The 19,995-nt window shown below is 42.8% G+C and overlaps 2 protein-coding genes across 9 annotated transcripts in view; one reads left to right on the forward strand and one right to left on the reverse strand.

The window, feature by feature from the left end:
• The window catches only part of GPALPP1 (GPALPP motifs containing 1), a 37,973-nt gene extending 21,367 nt beyond the window's left edge, over positions 1 to 16,606 (reverse strand). For 2 of the 8 annotated variants that reach the window (XM_073344961.1, XM_073344934.1), the window contains exons 1-2: positions 16,389 to 16,605; positions 11,419 to 11,557 (exon numbers count right to left, since the gene is read on the reverse strand). In XM_073344961.1, coding sequence (XP_073201062.1) covers positions 11,419 to 11,557; positions 16,389 to 16,515 — 266 coding nt within the window. In that variant the 5' untranslated portion in view covers positions 16,516 to 16,605. Of the gene's footprint in view, positions 1 to 9,437; positions 9,531 to 11,418; positions 11,558 to 16,388 lie in introns of all 8 variants that reach the window. The other 6 variants (XM_073344914.1, XM_073344924.1, XM_073344905.1 and 3 more) reach the window with 6 other exon arrangements.
• Positions 16,567 to 19,995, forward strand: part of NUFIP1 (nuclear FMR1 interacting protein 1) — a 32,241-nt gene continuing 28,812 nt past the window's right edge. The window contains exons 1-4 of the mRNA XM_073344896.1: positions 16,567 to 16,963; positions 17,805 to 17,893; positions 18,460 to 18,564; positions 19,607 to 19,669. Of these exons, the coding sequence (XP_073200997.1) occupies positions 16,582 to 16,963; positions 17,805 to 17,893; positions 18,460 to 18,564; positions 19,607 to 19,669 (639 nt within the window). The 5' untranslated portion in view covers positions 16,567 to 16,581. The remainder of the gene's footprint in view (positions 16,964 to 17,804; positions 17,894 to 18,459; positions 18,565 to 19,606; positions 19,670 to 19,995) is intronic.

Raw genomic sequence — 19,995 nt, forward strand, 5'->3', positions numbered from 1 at the left:
TTAAGTAACAACTTTTTATTGTTTGCAGCAAGAATCAGTATTTGAACAGTTCAGTAAAGTGGTAAAGTTGAATGTGTATTCTCTTGTAAAGTCACATTTTCATTGATCGTCATACATTTTCATCTTTCTATGTATTACATACACAAGGGGGATATCAACTTGAAAAAGCACACTTCCATCTCCATGTTCCAGATTTTTAAAGTTATCACTTAAAAAAAAAAAAAAACAAACCACAAGCAGGTACTGTCTTTATTAAATACTTTCCATCTGCTTATCAATATGACCTCCACTATCCACGTTTTTGTGCAATCAAAAATAGCTCATTAAAGTTTAAGGCCAGAAGGGACCAGCAAATCACCAAGTCTGACCTCCTGTATATTCACAGGTCAACAACATTACCCAGCACCCACACACTAAACTCAACAACCAAAATTAGACTAGAGGATCATTAGGCTATTATGTGCCACAGGCAGAGAACAAGAGGGACTGAGGTGCACCACTGCTTGAGGCCCCTTTTATGGCAGGGAAATGATTAAATGAGATATACCCAGATAATCCTGTCAAATGACTCGCACAAGGTGCAAACCCCCAACATCACTGACAGTCTGACCCGGGGGGAAATTCCTTCCTGACCCTGCATATGATAATCCCTTAGACCATAGGTGCTGACTGTTTTTTGCCTGTGGGTGCTTTTGAAGAAAAACAGAGAGAGAGAGAGAGAGACAGAGAGTGTGTGTGGGGGGGTGCTCTGCCAGTTTTGGGAGAAGGCTATTTTCAGCATATTTACACATTTCTTTATTCTAGTTATTGAATAGGTCTATCATTGGTATCTTTACTATTTGAATAATGATTAAATTATTATGAACTACATAATTAAATTATATTAAGATCATTGCAATCACCTTCAAGCTGTCTTCACTAACATCCCAGTTTAAAGACATTATGTCTCACTGGAGCTTTCTGGATGAAACTGTCAGCAATCTTATTTACATCTAGGTTCCCTGTTATTACTGAATTGCACATTAAGGACAGCTACATTATTCAGTTGTATCTGTCCCATTGATGACTGGAGATAAGTTTTAAGTCTTCTGAAGCAGGAAAATGAGCATTCCACAGTTCAGAATGATACAGGCACAGTGAAAAGGATTCTTATGAATTGGCAGTACTCTGGAAAGATAGCGCTTCCAGAGTACAGCAAATGACTCCAAGATGTGTCTCTTGATTTATGCACCATCATTTTGTATGTATTGTTGGGTTTCTATTTTGCCATGTGCATTATTTTGCATTTAACATTGAATTTCATCTGCCATTTTGCTACCAAATCACCCAGTTTTGTGAGATCCCTTGTAACTCTTTGCAGACTGTTTTGGACTTATCTTGAATAATTTTGTATCATCTGCAAACTTTGTCACCTCACTGTTTACCCCTTTTTGCAGAGCATTTATGAATATGCTGAACAGCACTGATCCCAGACCAGTACAAGCCCCTTGGGGGACACCACTATTTACTTCTCTCCATTCTGAAAATGGACCATTTATTCCTCCCCTTTGTTTCCTATCTTTTAACTGGAGTGCCTGGGAATGTCTTCAGGATCATCTGAGGATCCTTAATGTAATGACAAGCGTTTTGTTATTGTAATCACCCTGTCTCTGTTTATAAACAAACTGCCTGCCCCAAGAGCAGAGTTGTTAGCAGCACAGAACTCATCACATTCCACACTGAAGCTCTGACTCCTGGGAACTGAGCACCCACTAGCTTTTTTTCCCATGGGTGCTTGAGTCCCAGAGCACCTACGGAGTCAGGGTCTATGCATAAGACCAGGGGTGGGCAAACTTTTCGGCCCAAGGGCCACATCGGGGTTGCGAAACAGTATGGAGGATCGGGTAGGGAAGGCTGTGCCTCTGGAAACAGCCTGCCCCTACCCCCCCGCCCCCTCCCACTTCCCATCCCCTGACTGTCCCCCTCAGAACTCCCTGGCTCCTTGTCCCGGGACCCCCGCCCCTAACCGTCCCCCCGCTCCAGGACCCCACCCCCTATCAAACCCCCCCTGTCCCCTGACTGCCCCGACCTCTATCCACACCTCTACCCCCGACAGGCCCTCTCAACCCATCCAGCCCCCCCCACTCCTTGTCCCCTGACTGCCCCCTCCTGAGACCCCACCCCCTATCCACCCCCCCGCTCCCTGTCTCCTGACCGCCCCCCCCCCCCCCGAACCTCCGTCCCCTGACTGCCCCGCAGGACCTCCTGCCCCTTATTCAACCCCCCCCACCCCCTTACCATGCCGCAGCGGCAGGACAGGCTTATTGGAAAGCCTGGGAGGTGGCTGCAGGAGAGGGGGGACAGTGTGGGAAGGGAGGGGAGCTCAAGGGCCGGGCAAGCCACTCCCGCGGGCCGGTCCCACAGGCCTGATGTGGCCCATGGGACCATCTCTGCGTTAGACCCTCAACATGTTAGTAAGAGCCAGCCAGCCAAGCACCTGAGAGAAAATGCTCAGTGACACTTCAGAGTCCTGGCCCCCCACACCCAATGTCCCATCTCCAGTTTTGGCCATTCCTGATGCTTCAAAGGAGATTTAAAAAAACAAAAAAAAAAAAAAAAACACAACCCAGAAGACACTGGGGGGAAAAATAATACCTTCCTAACTCCTGCAGATGGCTGGCTGAAACCCTAAACATAAGATTTTAGGAACAGAGGAAATGAGCCCCAGTGCCATTGAATTATGCTTTTATTAAATCTGGTATAATCTAATCAATCAAGCCTTGCAGCAGTGATGCTATTGCCAAGACTTCAAGCAAAACAAACAAAATCGTACCAGACCTATAGTCAGAGGATTACACCTACTAACAAAAAGGAGATAGAACAAGGGGCGTATGTGTAAACAGGGGGCACCTGCAAGGTTCAGGGGCAATCCTCCCCCGAGAAGCCAGCCTGCTGTAGCAGGAGTGCTAGGAGGGGAAGGGTGCCGATAATTCTACTAAAAGAAAAGGAGTACTTGTGGCACCTTAGAGACTAACCAATTTATTTGAGCATAAGCTTTCATGAGCTACAGCTCACTTCATCGGATGCATACCGTGGAAACTGCAGCAGACTTTATATACACACAGAGAATATGAAACAATACCTCCTCCCACCCCACTGTCCTGCTGGTAATAGCTTATCTAAAGTGATCATCAGGTTGGGCCATTTCCAGCACAAATCCAGGTTTTCTCACCCTCCAGGTGCCACAAGTACTCCTTTTCTTTTTGCGAATACAGACTAACACGGCTGTTACTCTGAAACCGATAATTCTACTGTGGCACTGCCCTTAGCTAGAGAGCTCCATCTTTCATTGCAGCCTCCGGCTTACAAGTGTCTGCTAAATGTGAAGCTCCACCCCCATCTAGCTGCTGGAAGAGAGAAGCAGCTTTTTGGCTTCTCTTCTGCTTTCTCACGACTAAGGCAGTATCCACACAGGAAGGCTTTTTGGTATAACCGAAGTGTGAATTTAAAACAAACACATTTATACTGGCGGTACCCCTTATTTTGGCGGAAGAGTGCCTTTCTTGGTTTAGCTTACGTTGCTTGGGGAGGGGTGTCCGCCAAACAAGAGGAAGCTACTCTGCCTACGACACTGTAGCCGGAGTGTGATTGTGAGTGCGGGTAGACAGACCTGTGCTAGCTCCGGCAGATCTAGCACACTAAGTCACGGGGATGTTGCCACACTGACAGCGGCTTGGGCTAGCTGCCTGAGTCCAAGCCTGCCGAAGCCCTTAGTCCAAGCTTGGGTGGTTAGCCCTAGCTGCTGCCTATGCTGCAGTGTCCGCTCTGCAATTTTTAGCACGCTAGCTGAGGCAGAGTTAGCATGAGTCTGTCTACCCGTGCTGAGAATCACACCCCAGCTGCAGTGCAGATGTTCCCTCATAGTCCAGAGTAGGGTATCTATGCTGGGGGTTATACCTGTATAACCCATAAAACTTCCCCATGTCGACAAAGCCAGAGAGAGGGGCAGGCCTCCGCTACTCTACCCCCTCCCACCTTGTAGGCTGTTCCAAGGAGTGGGTAGGAAAATGGTTTTCAATATTCTACACGTCCCACAGCCTCCATTTCTGTGGTGTCTTCTGTATGAAGAACTCTGCTGCTGCTGCTCAGGGCTTTCCTCAGCAGCATGGAGCGGACATGATTTTTGACAGCTTCCTGGCTGCCCAGATCATCTCGAACAGCAAGTGCGAATCTGAGTGAAATCTTGTTAATATGCTCTTCTGTTTGGCACAGCTTTGCTGTTTTTCTACAGACTCAGGCAGAAAACAGGGCTGCTGTTTACTTTTTGCACATATGCAGAAGATTATTTTTAGAAATATAAGGGCAGGAAACAATATTTTTTAAAATGAAATTTTAAGTTATGCAAAAAAATCGATGCATCGAGGACCCCCTACTTGCCTGAGAGTTTCCGCATTAGTCACTGGATTTTTCAAGCCATAGCTATTATTATGGTTGAAAATGCACTCTCTTTTCCAATCCTATTTTTCTGAGGCTTAATTTCTTCAAAATTTGTACATTTGGGGCTAAAACGTCTTATGTTTGTTTTCAACTCTGATTTTAATTTTTTTCCGAAAATATTCACAAATTGAATTTTCATATTATAATTTCGTTAGAGAGGGATATTCTTTTCAAAACTAAAGAAAATGGTTCATTTATATTTTGTACTTGACTAACTCAAAAAAGGTGTTTTAAAAGCTGAAAATTGTCATATATACAGTGCTCAATTAAGAATATATGCTTTGACAAATTTGAAAGATGTGTCTGAGAAATAAAGATGTTCAAAAGGAGTGGGGGATATATTATACAAGGCATAAACAGTACATCCACACACACTTATGAGCCAATCATACATTGGGATATCCATGCACTGAAATCAACATGCATCATTTTGTTTCAGTAATTATGGACTAGATTGAGCAGATTGTAATCTGACCAGAATAAGGGGCACTGTGTTGTTTTGTTGCCCCTGGAACAGCCCAGGAGGGAGACTGCAACTAGGCATCACAATCTCCTTCCCACTCTCCCCACTGATTTGGTGAGGGAGTAAATGGCATCAGATCTATACCAGTCACATCATGTGCTCCCCAATGTGCCAGCATAGTTACCCTGCCAGTGCACTGGGGAGCGGTAGAAGAGAGACAAGGCTCTGCCTGGTCCATGCCCTTTTCACACATTTGCTCAAAAAGGGGAGATGGTAGCTCTGCAAAGTCTGTTTCTCTCAAGGTGCAAGGGGATCCCTTTAATGCCCCTTTGCTCCCTTGTGCCAGCACACAGGATGGGGCACAATCTGGCCCCATATGTTCAGTTAATGCACATTAGCCCTAACTGTGCTTTGTTTAATTTGACCATTTAGAAGCAAGTCACTAAAGAAAAAAAAAATCTGGGAGGGGAGGGGACTAAAAGACTTTAAGACACTCTTAATACAGTATATTCTCCTTAATAGCAATCCTGATACTAGCAACTTTTGGTTACTGGCAAGATTTTGCTGGTAATCGATCCTATTCCATTAACATCAATGTAAATGGAATTTGGAGATTGGCAACAGCATGCTGCTTATTAGGAATCTTTCTTTTTTTTTAAAAGAACAACTGCACATAGGTTTGCGGGCTGCAGTCGGGGAAGGAACCGCTGGGATGTGCTGTGTACACCCTGCACACAGGCTTGCATGTGCTTCCCCTGGCTGCAAGCCTGGATAACTGTCTGTGGCAGGTGCTCAGTCCATCCCAGTACTTCCTTCTGGGACAGCTGCCTGGCAAATCAGCCTGTTCACATGGACCACACAGGAGGTAAGTGGCTGTGGACTGGCACGTGAGGATGTGGTCAGGGGAACAGTGGAGAGGGGAAATGCAGCACAGATGTCGGAGCTGCATGGTACTGCTCCCTGAACTCTCCAGGCTGTGCCCTGCTGGGGGTATGCACTGTTGAAGGAAGGAAGTGCTGGGACATACTGAGCCCCAACCTTTGGAGAGTTCAGGGAGAGGTATGGTGCAGCCCCAATGGTCACCAGCATCTCTGATCCCCAGAGAAAGCCCCAGCATCCAGACTGCAGCTTCCATCCCTGCTGCTGCCCTGCCTGTAGCCAGGCTTACAGGACTGCGGCCAGGAAAGGCATGTCCAAGCACTTCTTTCCCTGGGTGCTACCTCAGAAACCTGCCTTTCACTTATTAGCAACTGACAGTAATACAGTACCAACTTTTTGCTGGCAACCAAGGGATTGCTAGTAAGCGGAATCTACTTTATGTCAGAAAGTAGAAGTGAAAAGTGCACAGTTCATTGCTCTTTAGTGCACCTTTAAATGGCTGCCTTTCCCCCTCTGGGCCCAATCCTGCTAGCCATGTTCACATGAGTAGTCCCGTCGACATCAAGAGGACTAACTGAGACTAACTGTGTAAAGCTTTCAGGAGCAGACCCTTTGGCTGTTTTATTAGAGATTCTATTTTTATATGGCTGAAAGAATGTCTCTTGTCCAATGAAACATGTTTTCAGTATTATTTGTGCTGTGGTAGTACCCAGGACCCCACCGTGCAGGGTGCTGGTTCGCATTTACTTGCATTTATACAATAATAACCGGGAGAAGAAGGGTAACAGTCACATAGAGTTGTTATTGATGTGCACAACTAGATGGTCCCAAATAATCTAAAGAGAAAAAAAACAACAAATAAATAATAAAATCAGCTTTCCCCAGCTGCTGTCCCACCTAGCCATTGTTTGGCTGACTTCCTTTATGTGTGACAGCAGAAATCGTTCCTTGAGGAGGGATTTGAAGGATGAGAGGGTAATGGTCTTTATAATGAAAGCAAGCGCTGAGGTACCATATGTTACCCTGAAATAATTATACCAGCTATTTATACTACTTTTAACTACACATTTGGAGACAGTTTTATTGCATTAAAGATGTGGAAGCTCTGGTATAACTTCGCCTGCCAGACACTCACCAAGCTGCTGTTTTGAGTCCATGTGCTTTTAAGCTTCCTGAGTCTAAGCAGAGTCCAGGCACTGCCTTTGGATCACTGGCCACATTCTGGATGTGCAGATCTTCCAGCTTACACTACCGCCTGAAAGTTCAACTGCCTACACCCTATGTTTTGTGCTAGCTCCCCCAGGTTCTCCAGTATCTTAAGCATAGCCTTTCCCAGAGTGCCAACTTTGAGGGAAATCTAGTTTACATTCACCTCTCTAGGGATACGATAGTTGAAACACACAATGCACAGGCTTTGAAAAAGTTCTCAAACTAGTCACTCTTTACTACAGACAGCACAAAACAATACAACATCTGCACATCATCCCTGCCTCAGTTTCCTCACCTCTCTTGAGCATTCTTTGGGATTTGGCTCAGTATTTGTTTCTGGAGTTTGGGATCCTTCCTCTCTCCCTGCTCTCCTGCACATGGCTTCTCCTTTGGAACATGGAATCTCTCTGATCTCTTCTCCCTCTCTTTCCTCCAGCCAGCCTCCGTTGACTTTGGCTGGTTCTACAGTCAAAGGCCCCCTTTGCTACAAAAACAAGTTCTGTTTGTTCCCCTTTCCTGCCCAAGCTTCTCCTTGTGTCTGACTCCCTCTGAGTATTTAAAGGTATTACCACCTGGTTTCTTTGGTTTCCTGTTAAGGGATTTTTCCACTCTTCAAACCTTCTTCCCTTCACACAACCTAGGCAGAATTAGTTCTCACAGCTCAGACATGGTCAGGTGCCACAGGTCTCAAAGCCAGGCCTGCAGGGCTGTTGAGCAGCAGCCTTATCTTCTGTGCCATTGAGCTAGAAGGGCAGACAACAGAACTGCTGCTAATACCTCATCACAGAAGCTACACCCACTGACTCACCATGGCCAGATGGCTAACAGCCGATTGGACACCACCGGGTACAAGACTTCCTGTCCCATTCCTTGTCTGAGCAACTAGTCATTAGGCCTGTTGATGCGCAGACCACTGACACCAGGTCCCTGCTTCCTCACCTGGTTCCTGCTATCTACCATGCCTTGTTCCTGTTGCCTGCTTCCTTGCCCTGACCCAGTTGCAGACTCTGATTTTGACCCTTGGCGTGGCTTCTGACCTCTGGTGTGATCACAACCATGTCTCTGCTGCTAGCTCCAACCACTAGGTCACACAGCTCAGGTTTTGGGATCTGCCAAGCACCATCCTTAACATACCCATTGCTCAGCCAGAGTTCAGTTGTTAAAGTTAATGATTTATTTTATCTGTTCTGTAATTTCTTCCAGACGGGTGTGTTTATGAGAGTGAGAGAGATGTCATGGACCCTGGCAGCCCATGGTAGACCTACTTCACGTTGCAGTACTCAATGATACAATATCATAAAATTAACCAAAATTTATACATTGTACACAGAGAGTTTCCCCAAATCATCTCAACAGATTTAAACCTGGAGGAGAGACAGTCATATTTCTTAATATATAGAAATTCTCTCTCAATAAAAGTTCTCAGATTTGAGAGACACTTTCAACTACGGAATTTCTTGCAGACAGTAATGCTACAACCAGAACTGTTCAGCAACAGACTGGCTCATCTTCCTAACAATGACATTATTTCTGACAGGTAAATATTGGATCATTTTATCTACTAACTCTTTATAGCACTGAGGAAGCAAACAGCACGGATGTCAAAAGCAAATCTGCAAGGAAGTTTCTGCTGAACACTTTATCTAACAACATTCTCTTGAAAGTAGTGATTTCTGTACAGAATATCATTTTGGATTACACTGGAAAGAGCTGAGATTGATGTGAAGATTAGGAGGCTGTCAGATACAGTTAAATTCTGAAAGGAAAATTAACAACTATCTTTCTCCAATAGGTATTTTATAATTGTGTGTGGTTGAATGGGCTTAGTTTCTGACAAAGAGGCTATTATCAATGCTGATTTAGTAAAATATGATTTTAACAAACATACACCATTCAGCATTGTTTACATGAAGAAAACTAATGATCCCAATGTATTAACAAAACAACCATTGCAATAATATAACCATATTATATGACATAGGAACAAATTAACACCTCAGTCCTGCAATGAGTTCCATGCAGGTGGGCCCCTGCACCTGAGGAGTTCATAGAGTTTGGGCCTAATACCTATAAAATCTTCAAAAAAAAATATATTGAATAAAACCACAAGCGTACACCATACAACAGTTTGCCTGACTAACATGCATAGCATACTCTTTTTGAGCTTTATCTTAGAAGGTGGGAGAAATTTGATATTCAAAATATGATTAGACAGTTCATATACAATTTTCCTCTTCTCTCGGACTTTCCAGAGGGTACATGGGGAATTTTGTACTCAAATTACAAAGGAATTCTAATCACATAAATCTTAAGTGTAACTAAGGTGTTCACTGATAGAGCCACAAAATATTTTATTGAAAATAATTATGTTTTAACAAGAGGAGCCTGAACACTATTCCGCTTTAATTACCTCTCTGGGGAATCATCCTGCTTTTTAAACCCAGGAGGAAGAGCAGGTCCAAAAAAGCCATCATCGTCATCTTCCCGAGCTCTTTTCTGTTTTCTACAAATACAGTGATTGAGCTTAATAATTACTCTGACATAGATGGCAATTATCTATACTTCAAAGGAAAAAAAATAAAATGATTTCCAAAAGTCTTACATTATGTACTATCTTGCTGTTACCATGGAAACACAGCATAAGACTCTGAAAATTTGGAGCAATTAAATATTTGTTAGCATAAACCTCATTCTTACACTACAGTGACATTTTAAAAAAAAATGTTATTGGTGTGCAGAAAGAGAAAATCAAATAGTAAAACACGGTAATGCTGTTTTGCATGCATAAAGTAGTTTTAACACCAGCATATTTCTTGCTACATTTTTACCATCATTCTATACATTTTGACTAGTACTTTTCCAAATCGAATTTTAGATCGAACAATCAGTAAATAAAACCCTGGGGGGAAAGTGGGGAGTATTTACAGTAACGAGCATTACATGGAAATCGTATAATGCCCTCTAAGACTCCAATCCTGCAAACACTTACAAGTTCTTAAACTTTGCACATTTGACTAGTCCCATTAAATTTGAGTATGTGCAGTTTGCTGAGATTTGCTATTAAAAAAACCCAACATTTCCACCCTTCAAATCAAAATAATCATATACCCACACTTGTTTAGAGCTTGATCACGCACAGGAATATTTACGCTGATGTCAATGGGAGTCAGACTGGTCCCTATATACAATATTATGATGACAGGCATGTTACAAATATTTAAGTTAAATAGGTAATAGCCTAAAAAGGAGATAAAAATGCGTAAGATAAACAGACAGAGTTAACATGAACACTGTATCTAGGAGCCCAAACCAGTTCCCACTGAAGTCAATAGAAAGACTCCTATTAACTTGTCAGAGAATCAGAGTTGGATCAGGCCTACTGGGAGTTGAAAATTGTTCACTAAGTCATTGGTAAGCTAATTTTCCCTGTGATCATCCATGTGATCTATAACTTTGATGTTATGACAATCTGAGCATTCTTACCATATACCTGTTCCTAAAACAGGTGCAGTATCTCCCATTAGTATGTTTATATTCATGTAGAGTCAAAGGCCACATTTTTCAAGACCTTATGCCTAAAGTTAGAAGAGGCTTAATTTTCAAAGATGCTAAGCACCTCTAGCTATTAACGTCAATGAGATTTGTGGGTGCTTAGAACTTCCGAAAATTGAGCCACTTCTATTTAAGTTCCTAAATGTGGATATAGGAGTCTAAGTTTAGGTATACAAGGTTTGAAAATTTTGGCCTTTTTCTTTTTTTAACCTCAAAATTTCATTTCTACCTCCAATACGCTTCTTAATATACATTTATATTAGGAAACACTAATTTCAAAATTGACAGTCCACTCAAAGTCTACTATAGATGCCATTGCTTATTGCTAGCAAAGATATAGTTTACCAAAATACACTTCCATGAACAGGCCCATCACAGCAACTTTAATATTAGTTTTACTAACAAGCTGCTTATTACTTTCTACAGGGCAACTTGCTGTACTTTGGAAACAGAATTCACTCAGTATTAAGTTTTCAGATTTCTAATAAAGTGCCCACCATCCACATCTTTTGTGTATACACACAAATTAAAAGTACAATCTAAAGGTTAAGTGACACGTCAACCTAGATACAAAATTAAAGTGAAATGAACAATTTAGATTGCACTGAACAAGCCAGTCACAGTCTAAGGAGACACACAGATTAGGTAGCCACTATCACCCTGGAAAGGATGAGGGGACAACGTTAGCAGCCTTTATTTTCATGTCTGCTTTTTTTAGTTGCATAATATAGCCTCTTTCTGATTCTGCATCTGGCTAATTCAGTCAACTCATTGTATGAAGTGGTCCAATTTCTGCTTATTTTACCAGTGTAAATTACATGAATGACACACAGACTGACTTGGGTACTGGATCAGTGTCCTGCTCCTCTTCAGAATCTCTATTTGCTTCTCTGAGCAGAGGAGGAGACTTGGGGCCTTCATCACGGTCATGCATTTCTGAGCTTTTTTTGTAGCCAGGAGGCAATACTGGACCTGCAACTAAACATGAAGATTTAGTGTGGATATTTTAATAAACACTTTAAATGAATATTACCACTTTTGGTATCATCAAAATGCATACTTCGCTGGATTTAACTTTATTCAAAACAGTCCTGTCTCTACATAAGAGTTAACAATGATTTAACAAAGGTCCTGACACAGCCGAGCACGTAAGAACAAGCTTTAATAATTTGCTGAATAAAGATGGATTTCTTTGTTGAATTAGGGCCTAAATGAATAATTGATATCACAGGACTGAATGGCTCTGACACTACTGGACTTTTTATAATTTCACAGTGCATTCTGAGGCATAAACTCCACAGGGCCTTTTGAAATTTAAAACACTGATTTTAAAGCAGACAAGAAGGGAAACTTATTTGTCTGGGAAGAGGTACAGTGAACTTTTACTGCAGCCAAAGAATTAGAACAAAAAAAGATCAGGTACAATGAAGTGAAATAAATGAAGGCTGAGAGAAAATGACATCTACAGTTAAAAAGCTGTGACCTTTTAAATTATGCAAAATAAACCAGATCCATCTAGAAGCTCAACTTTTAATTGGTTTCAGAGTAGCAGCTGTGTTAGTCTGTATCTGCAAAAAGAAAAGGAGTATTCGTGGCATCTTAGAGATTAACAAATTTATTTGAGCATAAGCTTTCGTGAGCTACAGCTCGCTTCATTGGATGCATGCAGTGGAAAATACAGTGGGGAGATTTTATATACACAGAGAACATGAAACAATGGGTGCTACCATACACACTGTAATGAGAGTAATCAGGTAAGGTGAAAGATTACCAGCAGGAGAAAAAAAAGAAACCACCTTTTGTAGTGATAATCATAGTGGGCCATTTCCAGCAGTTGACAAGAATGTGTGAGAAACAGTAGAGGGGAAAAATATGCCATGTTTATTCCCCCCCACACTGTTCCTCACACGTTCTTGTCAACTGCTGGAAATGGCTCACCTTGATTGTCACTACAAAAGTTTTTTTTTTCTCGTCTCCTGCTGGTAATAGCTCACCTTACCTGATCACTCTGGTTACAGTGTGTATGGTAACATCCATTGTTTCATGTTCTCTGTGTATATAAAATCTTCCCACTGTATTTTCCACTGCATGCATCCGATGAAGTGAGCTGTAGCTCACGAAAGCTTATGCTCCAATAAATTTGTTGGTCTCTTAGGTTCAACTTTTATTAGGTAAGTCTTAGACAAGGATGAGAAAGATTAAAGGGGACATTACACAACTCATCATTTCTTCACATAACTAAAACACAAAACAAGAACAACATACAATTTACAGGTTTCAGGGTAACAGCCGTGTTAGTCTGTATTCGCAAAAAGAAAAGGAGTACTTGTGGCACCTTAGAGACTGGTTAGTCTCTAAGGTGCCACAAGTACTTCTTTTCTTTATACAATTTACAAAGCAACCACTGATCTGCCTCTCATCTCAGCTTCTTGTTTGCATGGAAATGAAATGAACCAAGACAACAGATCCATGAGTCCACTTCAATACCAGATATTTCTGGTCAGAGTTGTGCATCCCCTCCACCGTCCAAAAAAATTATAAGACGTGATTATGGAAGACACGGGAAAGAGGCCAAGGATTAATAAGCAACATATTATACCGACTACTGTCAATATGTTATCCATTTTGGTTTGTTTGATCAGTGTAACTGAATGCATGGCCTATTTTTGATCAGTTATTTAAAAATATATATATTTAAGACCCTGAAAGCACCTATGCACATTCTCAACTTTACACAACTTAAATTCAGTGGCATTACACATGTATAAAGTTAAATTTATGTATAAATGTTTGCAGAATCAGAACCTAAACGAGTAAAGTATCCTACAGGTGTGACAGACAATAATAAATGGGGCTGCTAATGCTACCTATTATTAAGGTTGCCCCAAACTCCCCATTATAAGACCCTGTTTTCAGAGACTTAACACTTTACCAAATATTAACCATTTGGGCTTAAGTTTTCCATGCCTGGTGTCTGTCTCGGGCTGAAATATTTGGAAAATTTCAGCCAAAATGGTTCCGCATTTTCTAAGAACAGGGCTATGGAAAAATACATTGGCAGAATTTTTTAACATGGGCAAAACAATCTTTTCTTTTAACAGATCCTTTGAAGCAGGGAATTAAAATTGGGTGTGAATATGAACTTTGTGTCAAGTAAAAGAAACCTTACTTCTAGCATCTCTTAACTTTTGAATGCTTGATGTTGAAACCTTAATAGTGTCCTTTTAATGTAGTTGTTTAATGTAGTATGTTATATGCAAAAACAATAAGTAGGCATAAGGAAGCCAAAAGAATGGATTATTAAATATTTACTGACATACTGCCTTATGAAAATTACACATAACCAAACTGTGCATGTGAAGTAGCAATTCCATTTCATGAATGTTGACATTAATAAATGGTTGTCTTCACTCTTCTGATTTAAGGTATCAAATTAACCCTTTCTGATGGAATTACAAGATTGAAAGTGCACAATTTTGTATGTCATTTTCTCTAAAGAAGGTAGGTTACAGAGTAGCAGCTGTGTTAGTTTGTATCCATGAAAAGAAAAGGAGTACTTGTGGCACCTGAGAGACTAACAAATTTATTAGAGCTAAGCTTTCGTGAACTACAGCTCACTTCACTGGATACATATGATGAAGTGAGCTGTAGCTCACGAAAGCTTATGCTCTAATAAATTTGTTAGTCTCTCAGGTGCCGCAAGTACTCCTTTTCTTTCTAAAGAAGGTAGATGCTAAAAAAGAGGTCTAGAAATGAAAATGTCCCTGAGGAAAAGTGAAGGACAAGCTCACACATAAATTCAACTACCAAACAAGTGAAAAAAATACATATTTGAAGAGTTGTTCAGATCAGGTCAAAAGAAAAGAAACATCAAGTATTAGTCCAACAAGAGCAAGGCCCAGGAAGGAGCAGCTGGGAAGTAGTGGCAGCAGTGGCAGGTGTGGAATGCTGACATCCTTATCCCCTAGCAAGTTGCACCAGTTCCTCCCATCAAATATCCTCCCATGTACCACAGATGGACCTTTAAACTAAGAATAAAGTAATATTGTTTAAAAATGGTTAACATAATCTGCCTCCGTATAATAACCTTTTAAGACCATTTTACACATGTTAAGTAACTATTTTAAAATTCCTCTAGAGAATCATCTCATAATACTGAATGAGGTTTAGCTTAAATCCATTTATTTGTGCTGCAGACAAATGTTTTACAGAATTTGTTTCAAAGCCACTTTAGATCTTTCTCAAGGGCATTCCAACAATAATACCAGCATCTTGACTGTTTGCCCAGAGGCTTCTTCAGAACTAGCACAATGTAGATCAGCATAAGCAGCATAAGATATATAAAGCGCTGTATTTTATATTTGTCCGGTGATTTTATGCATTGCAAAACACATTGGATGTGATTTTCAGAGGGGTAATGTGGGTGCTCAAATATGGTTGTAAGAATACTCATAGACAGAATGAATTAAGTTAAATTGTTTTCAGATACATAGTTAAATTTTGTGCTAAGACATAATTTTAGCATCCTCCCCAAAATAAATGAGTTTAAAATATAGTCCTTTGATAAGACAAATGCAGCAGTAAATAGTGAAGCATGACAGAGTAACCTACTCTAGGTGAACCAAACCCAAGGTATCTGTGATCTACCACAGATGACAAAATTCAGTTAAAGGACAAGTAAATGCTATGAAACCCTTAAATAGACAAAGTGTAAGGCCAGAAAAAAAGTCTAAAAAGTCAGTAGCATTAACAATACCTCCCCGGAAGAGAGAAAATAGTAAATTATATGGCAGCTCTGTGTGTGTAAAACAGCAGTTCTCAATCTGTGGGTCAGGACCACAAAGTGGGTCACGACCCCATTTTAATGGGGTCACCAGGGCTGGCTTAGACTTGCTGGGGCCTGGGGCCAAACCTCGAGCCCCACTGCCCAGGGTTGAAGCCCAACAGCTACAGTCCTGGGCAGCGGGGCTCAAGTTACAGGCACCTGCCTGGGGTTGAAGCCTTTGGGTTTCGGCTACCCACGCCCGCCTGGGGCCCAGGTGTCGGGCTTTGTCCTCCCCCCCGCCCAAGGCACCAGGGCTCAGGCGAGCTCAGTCCCTCCCCTCCTGGGGTCATGTAGTAATTTTTGTTGTCAGAAGGGGGTCATGGTGCAACGAAGTTTGAGAAACCCCCGATGTAAAATATCCTAGAACACAACTACAAGAAAACAGAGTGGTTGTGTGTGTTTATCTTTGACAGGCTACATGAAATCACCTGAAAACCGGGGTGCAGCACCAGGCAAGTTGCCATTGTGGCCCTCAGTGTCACAAAGGAAAAAAGAAATCACTTGCATTAGAGCTCACAGAAAACCAGCGGCTGTGAAACGCGCAGCTTGCCTCGGCCTTAGCTGCGGCAGGGCAGGAGCACCCAAGAGAGAGGGGTCACTTTGCCGCACAGCCGCGGTGTTCAACCGCTTTTCCATTGGCGGACCCCGAGAACGTTTCGAAGGGAGGAGCGGACCCCGCCGGCTGGAAACCACCGCAGGAAGCGCCACCCGGCCGGCCGGCCGGCGGGCGGGCAAACAGCCCCGTGCGGGGGTTTGCTAACGGGTCCCGCGGGGCGGCTCGGCCCCGGCCCGCGCAGGCGGGAGACGGGAGGGCGCGCTGATTCGGCCAGCACCGAGCGGCGCCGGGGCTACCCACAGCCCCCGGCTGGGACCGGGCTGAACCGCTCTGAGGAGCCCCCGCCCCACGGCTGTATTCCCGGGCCGCGCCCAGGTGCCGCTTAAACCCTGGCGCTGGGGCGGCCCGGCCCCCTAACGCGTCCTCACCCTGGCTGAAGTCCTCATCCGGGTCCGCCTCGGCACAGCGGGCAAAGCCCGGGGGCAGCGCCGGCCCCATCAGCTCTCGGGCCATGGCACAACAACGCCGCCGCCGCCGCCGCCGTGGGAGGCGCATGCGTATTGCGTAGCGACCCGTGCGGCCCAGACAAACCCGCCGGCGCACAGGCGGCTGACGGTCTCCATGGCCCTTCCGGCGCTGTGCGATGACGTTCCCCGGTCGTGTGGCCGGTGGAGTTCCGCACCCTGGCTTTGGGGCGGGGTGTTTACAGTAGTGCCGGAAGTGACGTATAATGCAGTGGCCGCCTGCGTCCCCCATGTGGAGGTAGCCGCCGCTGGCAGTGGCAGCACGGGAGGCCGGAGGCGTCTGTTCGGGCCTGACATGAATCCGTTCGCCTGGTACCCGCCGCCTCCCGTGTTCAGGCCACCTGTGTTCTGCCCGCCCCCGGGGCCCCCCGCCTGGGACCCCAGCTTCTGGGCGCCGCCGCCTGGGGATTATCCGCCGCCTGCCGCATGGTACCAGCCGTCACCGGCGTACGGCGAGCGGCCGACAGCCCCGCACCCAGGTAGGGGAGACCCCCGCGGGGGCAAGAGGGAGGGGCTTCTGCACCTGGGCCGGATATTCCCCCTCTCCCTGTTCTCCCAACGACCACCCCCCTCCGAGGGGCTCCTGCCTCGTTTCCCCCATATCCATCCTTTTGCAGGGGGTTTCTCCCCAGCTGCGTCTCGGGGGTGGGGGGTGCGGAGGAGTGGTCCTGGGTGCTGCAGCCCTGCTTCTCCCGTGCGCTTTGGCTTGCGGATCTGCTTAGGTGGTTGTTGCTTTCCTCCAGTGCTGGCTACTTCTTGCTTATGACTCAAAGAAGGGCGAGGTAGTTCCCACGCTCTTTCCCAAGCTTCCCAATCCTGAAACTTAAAACCAGGTTTTTGCCTTTTATTTGCCAAAGATTTGGTGATGCTGTAATATATCTCCAGGGAGGCTGTGTCCTTTTGGGGTTTGCCATGTTGATGATGTCATTGAAAAAACAAACCAAAACATTCCTGTGTTATCTGCACTTTAAAAAAAATCTAAAATACTGATTTATTATTATTTAAAAGTGGTAGCACTGATTTTCAGGCAGTTTTTTAAAAGGATTGATAGAATAAGGGAGATCCTGAGAAGTCTCAACAATGACGTTTAGGACACCAAGGGATATAAGGTAACAAGTAGTGTAATAGTGTGATTACACAGATGAGGTAAGGAATATCAGATGGATCAAAAACTTCCATATTTCTGCTTTTCTTTAAAAGATTTTGATAAGGTTATTTCAGTTATTTAGAGTGCACTCTTTTCCCCAAATATAATATTGAAGAAAGTATTAAACAGCTACGTGTAATTTCATTTTTCTTGTAATTTTTTTTTTATTGAAGGTGGAAATTGCCATTTTACCCAAGAATGGCAAGCTGAACAAACACCTGCATTTTTTAAACATTCTCCAGGTGGAAACTTCAAGCAAAAGGTACTTATTATAGCTATTATGTGGAGTTTAGTAACTCAGTTGTACTTCTGGGATACAGTACTCTTAATCCCACCACACCGGTTAGGGTTATGTTATAACATATGTTAACCATTATGTTATAAATGAGAGCATTCCATGGTGAGACAAGTCTGCAAGTCCTGGATTCGTTCAAGGGAGGGATGCTCTAATCAACTTATTGAAATCGTACATTGTGCACATGATTCAATTGCTGAGACGTAGTAACCTTGCAACAGCCTTTATTTCTGGTGTTGAAGCCACTTTGGCATTTTGGTTATGTTGGCAGTGGTGACACTTAGTAAAAAGATGTTACTTGTAAACTGAGCACATTTGAGTTGGAAACTGCAAGATATGGAACACAATAATTTGATCTTTTTAGTCATTTTTCTGTCTAGATTATGTATCAAATGTTTTGACTATTGAAACTCCAGCTAAAATAATTTAAATATCTTCCTGAAAGCATATTCCGGCATATTGGTTTCTATTTAAAAGAAAGTGTAACTTATTTTTTTGAAGAAATGAACATAACAGTGTCACTCTTTTAACAGAACAAAAGGAAAAAAGAACCAGTTTTCTCTCATTATTGTGATACTTGTGATCGTGGCTATAAAAACCAAGAAAAATATGATGAACACGTTGCACAGCACACACAGGTTAGTTTAAATAGGCGGGAAAGTTTGTCTTATAAAACAGCTTATATTTACAATTTACAGCCATACCATTTTGGACTGTGGTTTCATAATCTAAGCAGGTGTTGGTCCTAGGCAGTGCTTGAATGGGAGATCACCAACAGAAAATCACATGCTACAGGAAGTGTTGGTAGGTGGCACTTTCTTTGGAGTCCTCTCCTTCACTGACTCCAAATAGTGCAAGGAGTCGCTGTGTTGCTACGGGTGTGCTTTTTTGATTTAAGATGTAAAATGGAGGCCCTAACTGAGTACAGAGGTTCTGCCTGTACTTATAGGCGTTGGGGTGCTGGTTATGTAGGTCTTTGATTCATAATGGTAAATGTAAAATTGGTAGTTAGTAGTTGAAATTATCCATGGTATATGAACTAGTCATACCATTTTGCGTGCATTACTGAAGTCTTTGGGGATGACGCTACTAGAGGGATTTGCCTTGTTTTGGACACTATAGGTATCTAGTACAGCATGAACCTAACAAATGTTGACAGTGTGCTTGTGCTGTTTGCATCCAATTTGAAATGCTGAAGGTCTTCTGCCCTAGAACTGGGCTGACTACAGTGTGTACAATTTAGGCAAGTCCTCTATGGTGGGGCTAAGACTAATTCTCGGATGCCGGCTGCCCCAATTCCTGCATGAAATGATGGAAGATCTTCACTGCTATAAACTGTTGAGTGCATTCTGAATCCTAAGATGTTATCCTAAATGAGTACTGGGGAGAATAGATATTTTAAAACGTAGTGAACATAATGTATTACTCTTACGCCACTTAGTAACTGAATGTCTCCTTTTTAAAATGTAATTCTTAATGCTGTAGTACTGGTACTTAGCCTTTTACATTTTCAAAACTCTGTGCGAGTAACCGAGACTATGCTGGCAGTTGTTGTTTTGTTTCACCATTCAAGAAAGTGATCTACTATGCAGTGTAGTTAAAAATAAGTGAGCTACATCTTGACTCTTTTTGTGCGTAATTTCATTCAAATAGTGTCAGAGTATTTTTCTTCTCTTTCAGTGTGCAGAAGATGGTTGCAGTTTCAGTGCACATGAGAAGTTGGTTCAAATTCACTGGAAGAATGTAGGTACCCCAAGCTGCTTCAAAAATTGAGTCCATAAAAATTGTAGAATTGATTATTAGCTTCTCCTCTGGCTGTCTTTATGCATTTTTATATTTCTTTAGAATGACAAAGTCCAGTCTCAGCCTTAAAAACTGACCCTCAGTCCCATGTTAAACATGAAAAGTATGTAAAAGACAACATAATAGAAATAACAATCACCATGTTTCATTTTTAGTCTTCTCATTTTCTATATGTTACAGCCAACTTCAGCAATGTCTGTGTTTTTTAAAGTTGCAGAGTTTCATGTAATTGCATAAAGGGAATATTCAGTCACATTTTGTAATGC

Source organism: Lepidochelys kempii, chromosome 1 (assembly GCF_965140265.1).
Source record: "Lepidochelys kempii isolate rLepKem1 chromosome 1, rLepKem1.hap2, whole genome shotgun sequence".
Lineage (NCBI taxonomy): Eukaryota > Metazoa > Chordata > Testudines > Cheloniidae > Lepidochelys > Lepidochelys kempii.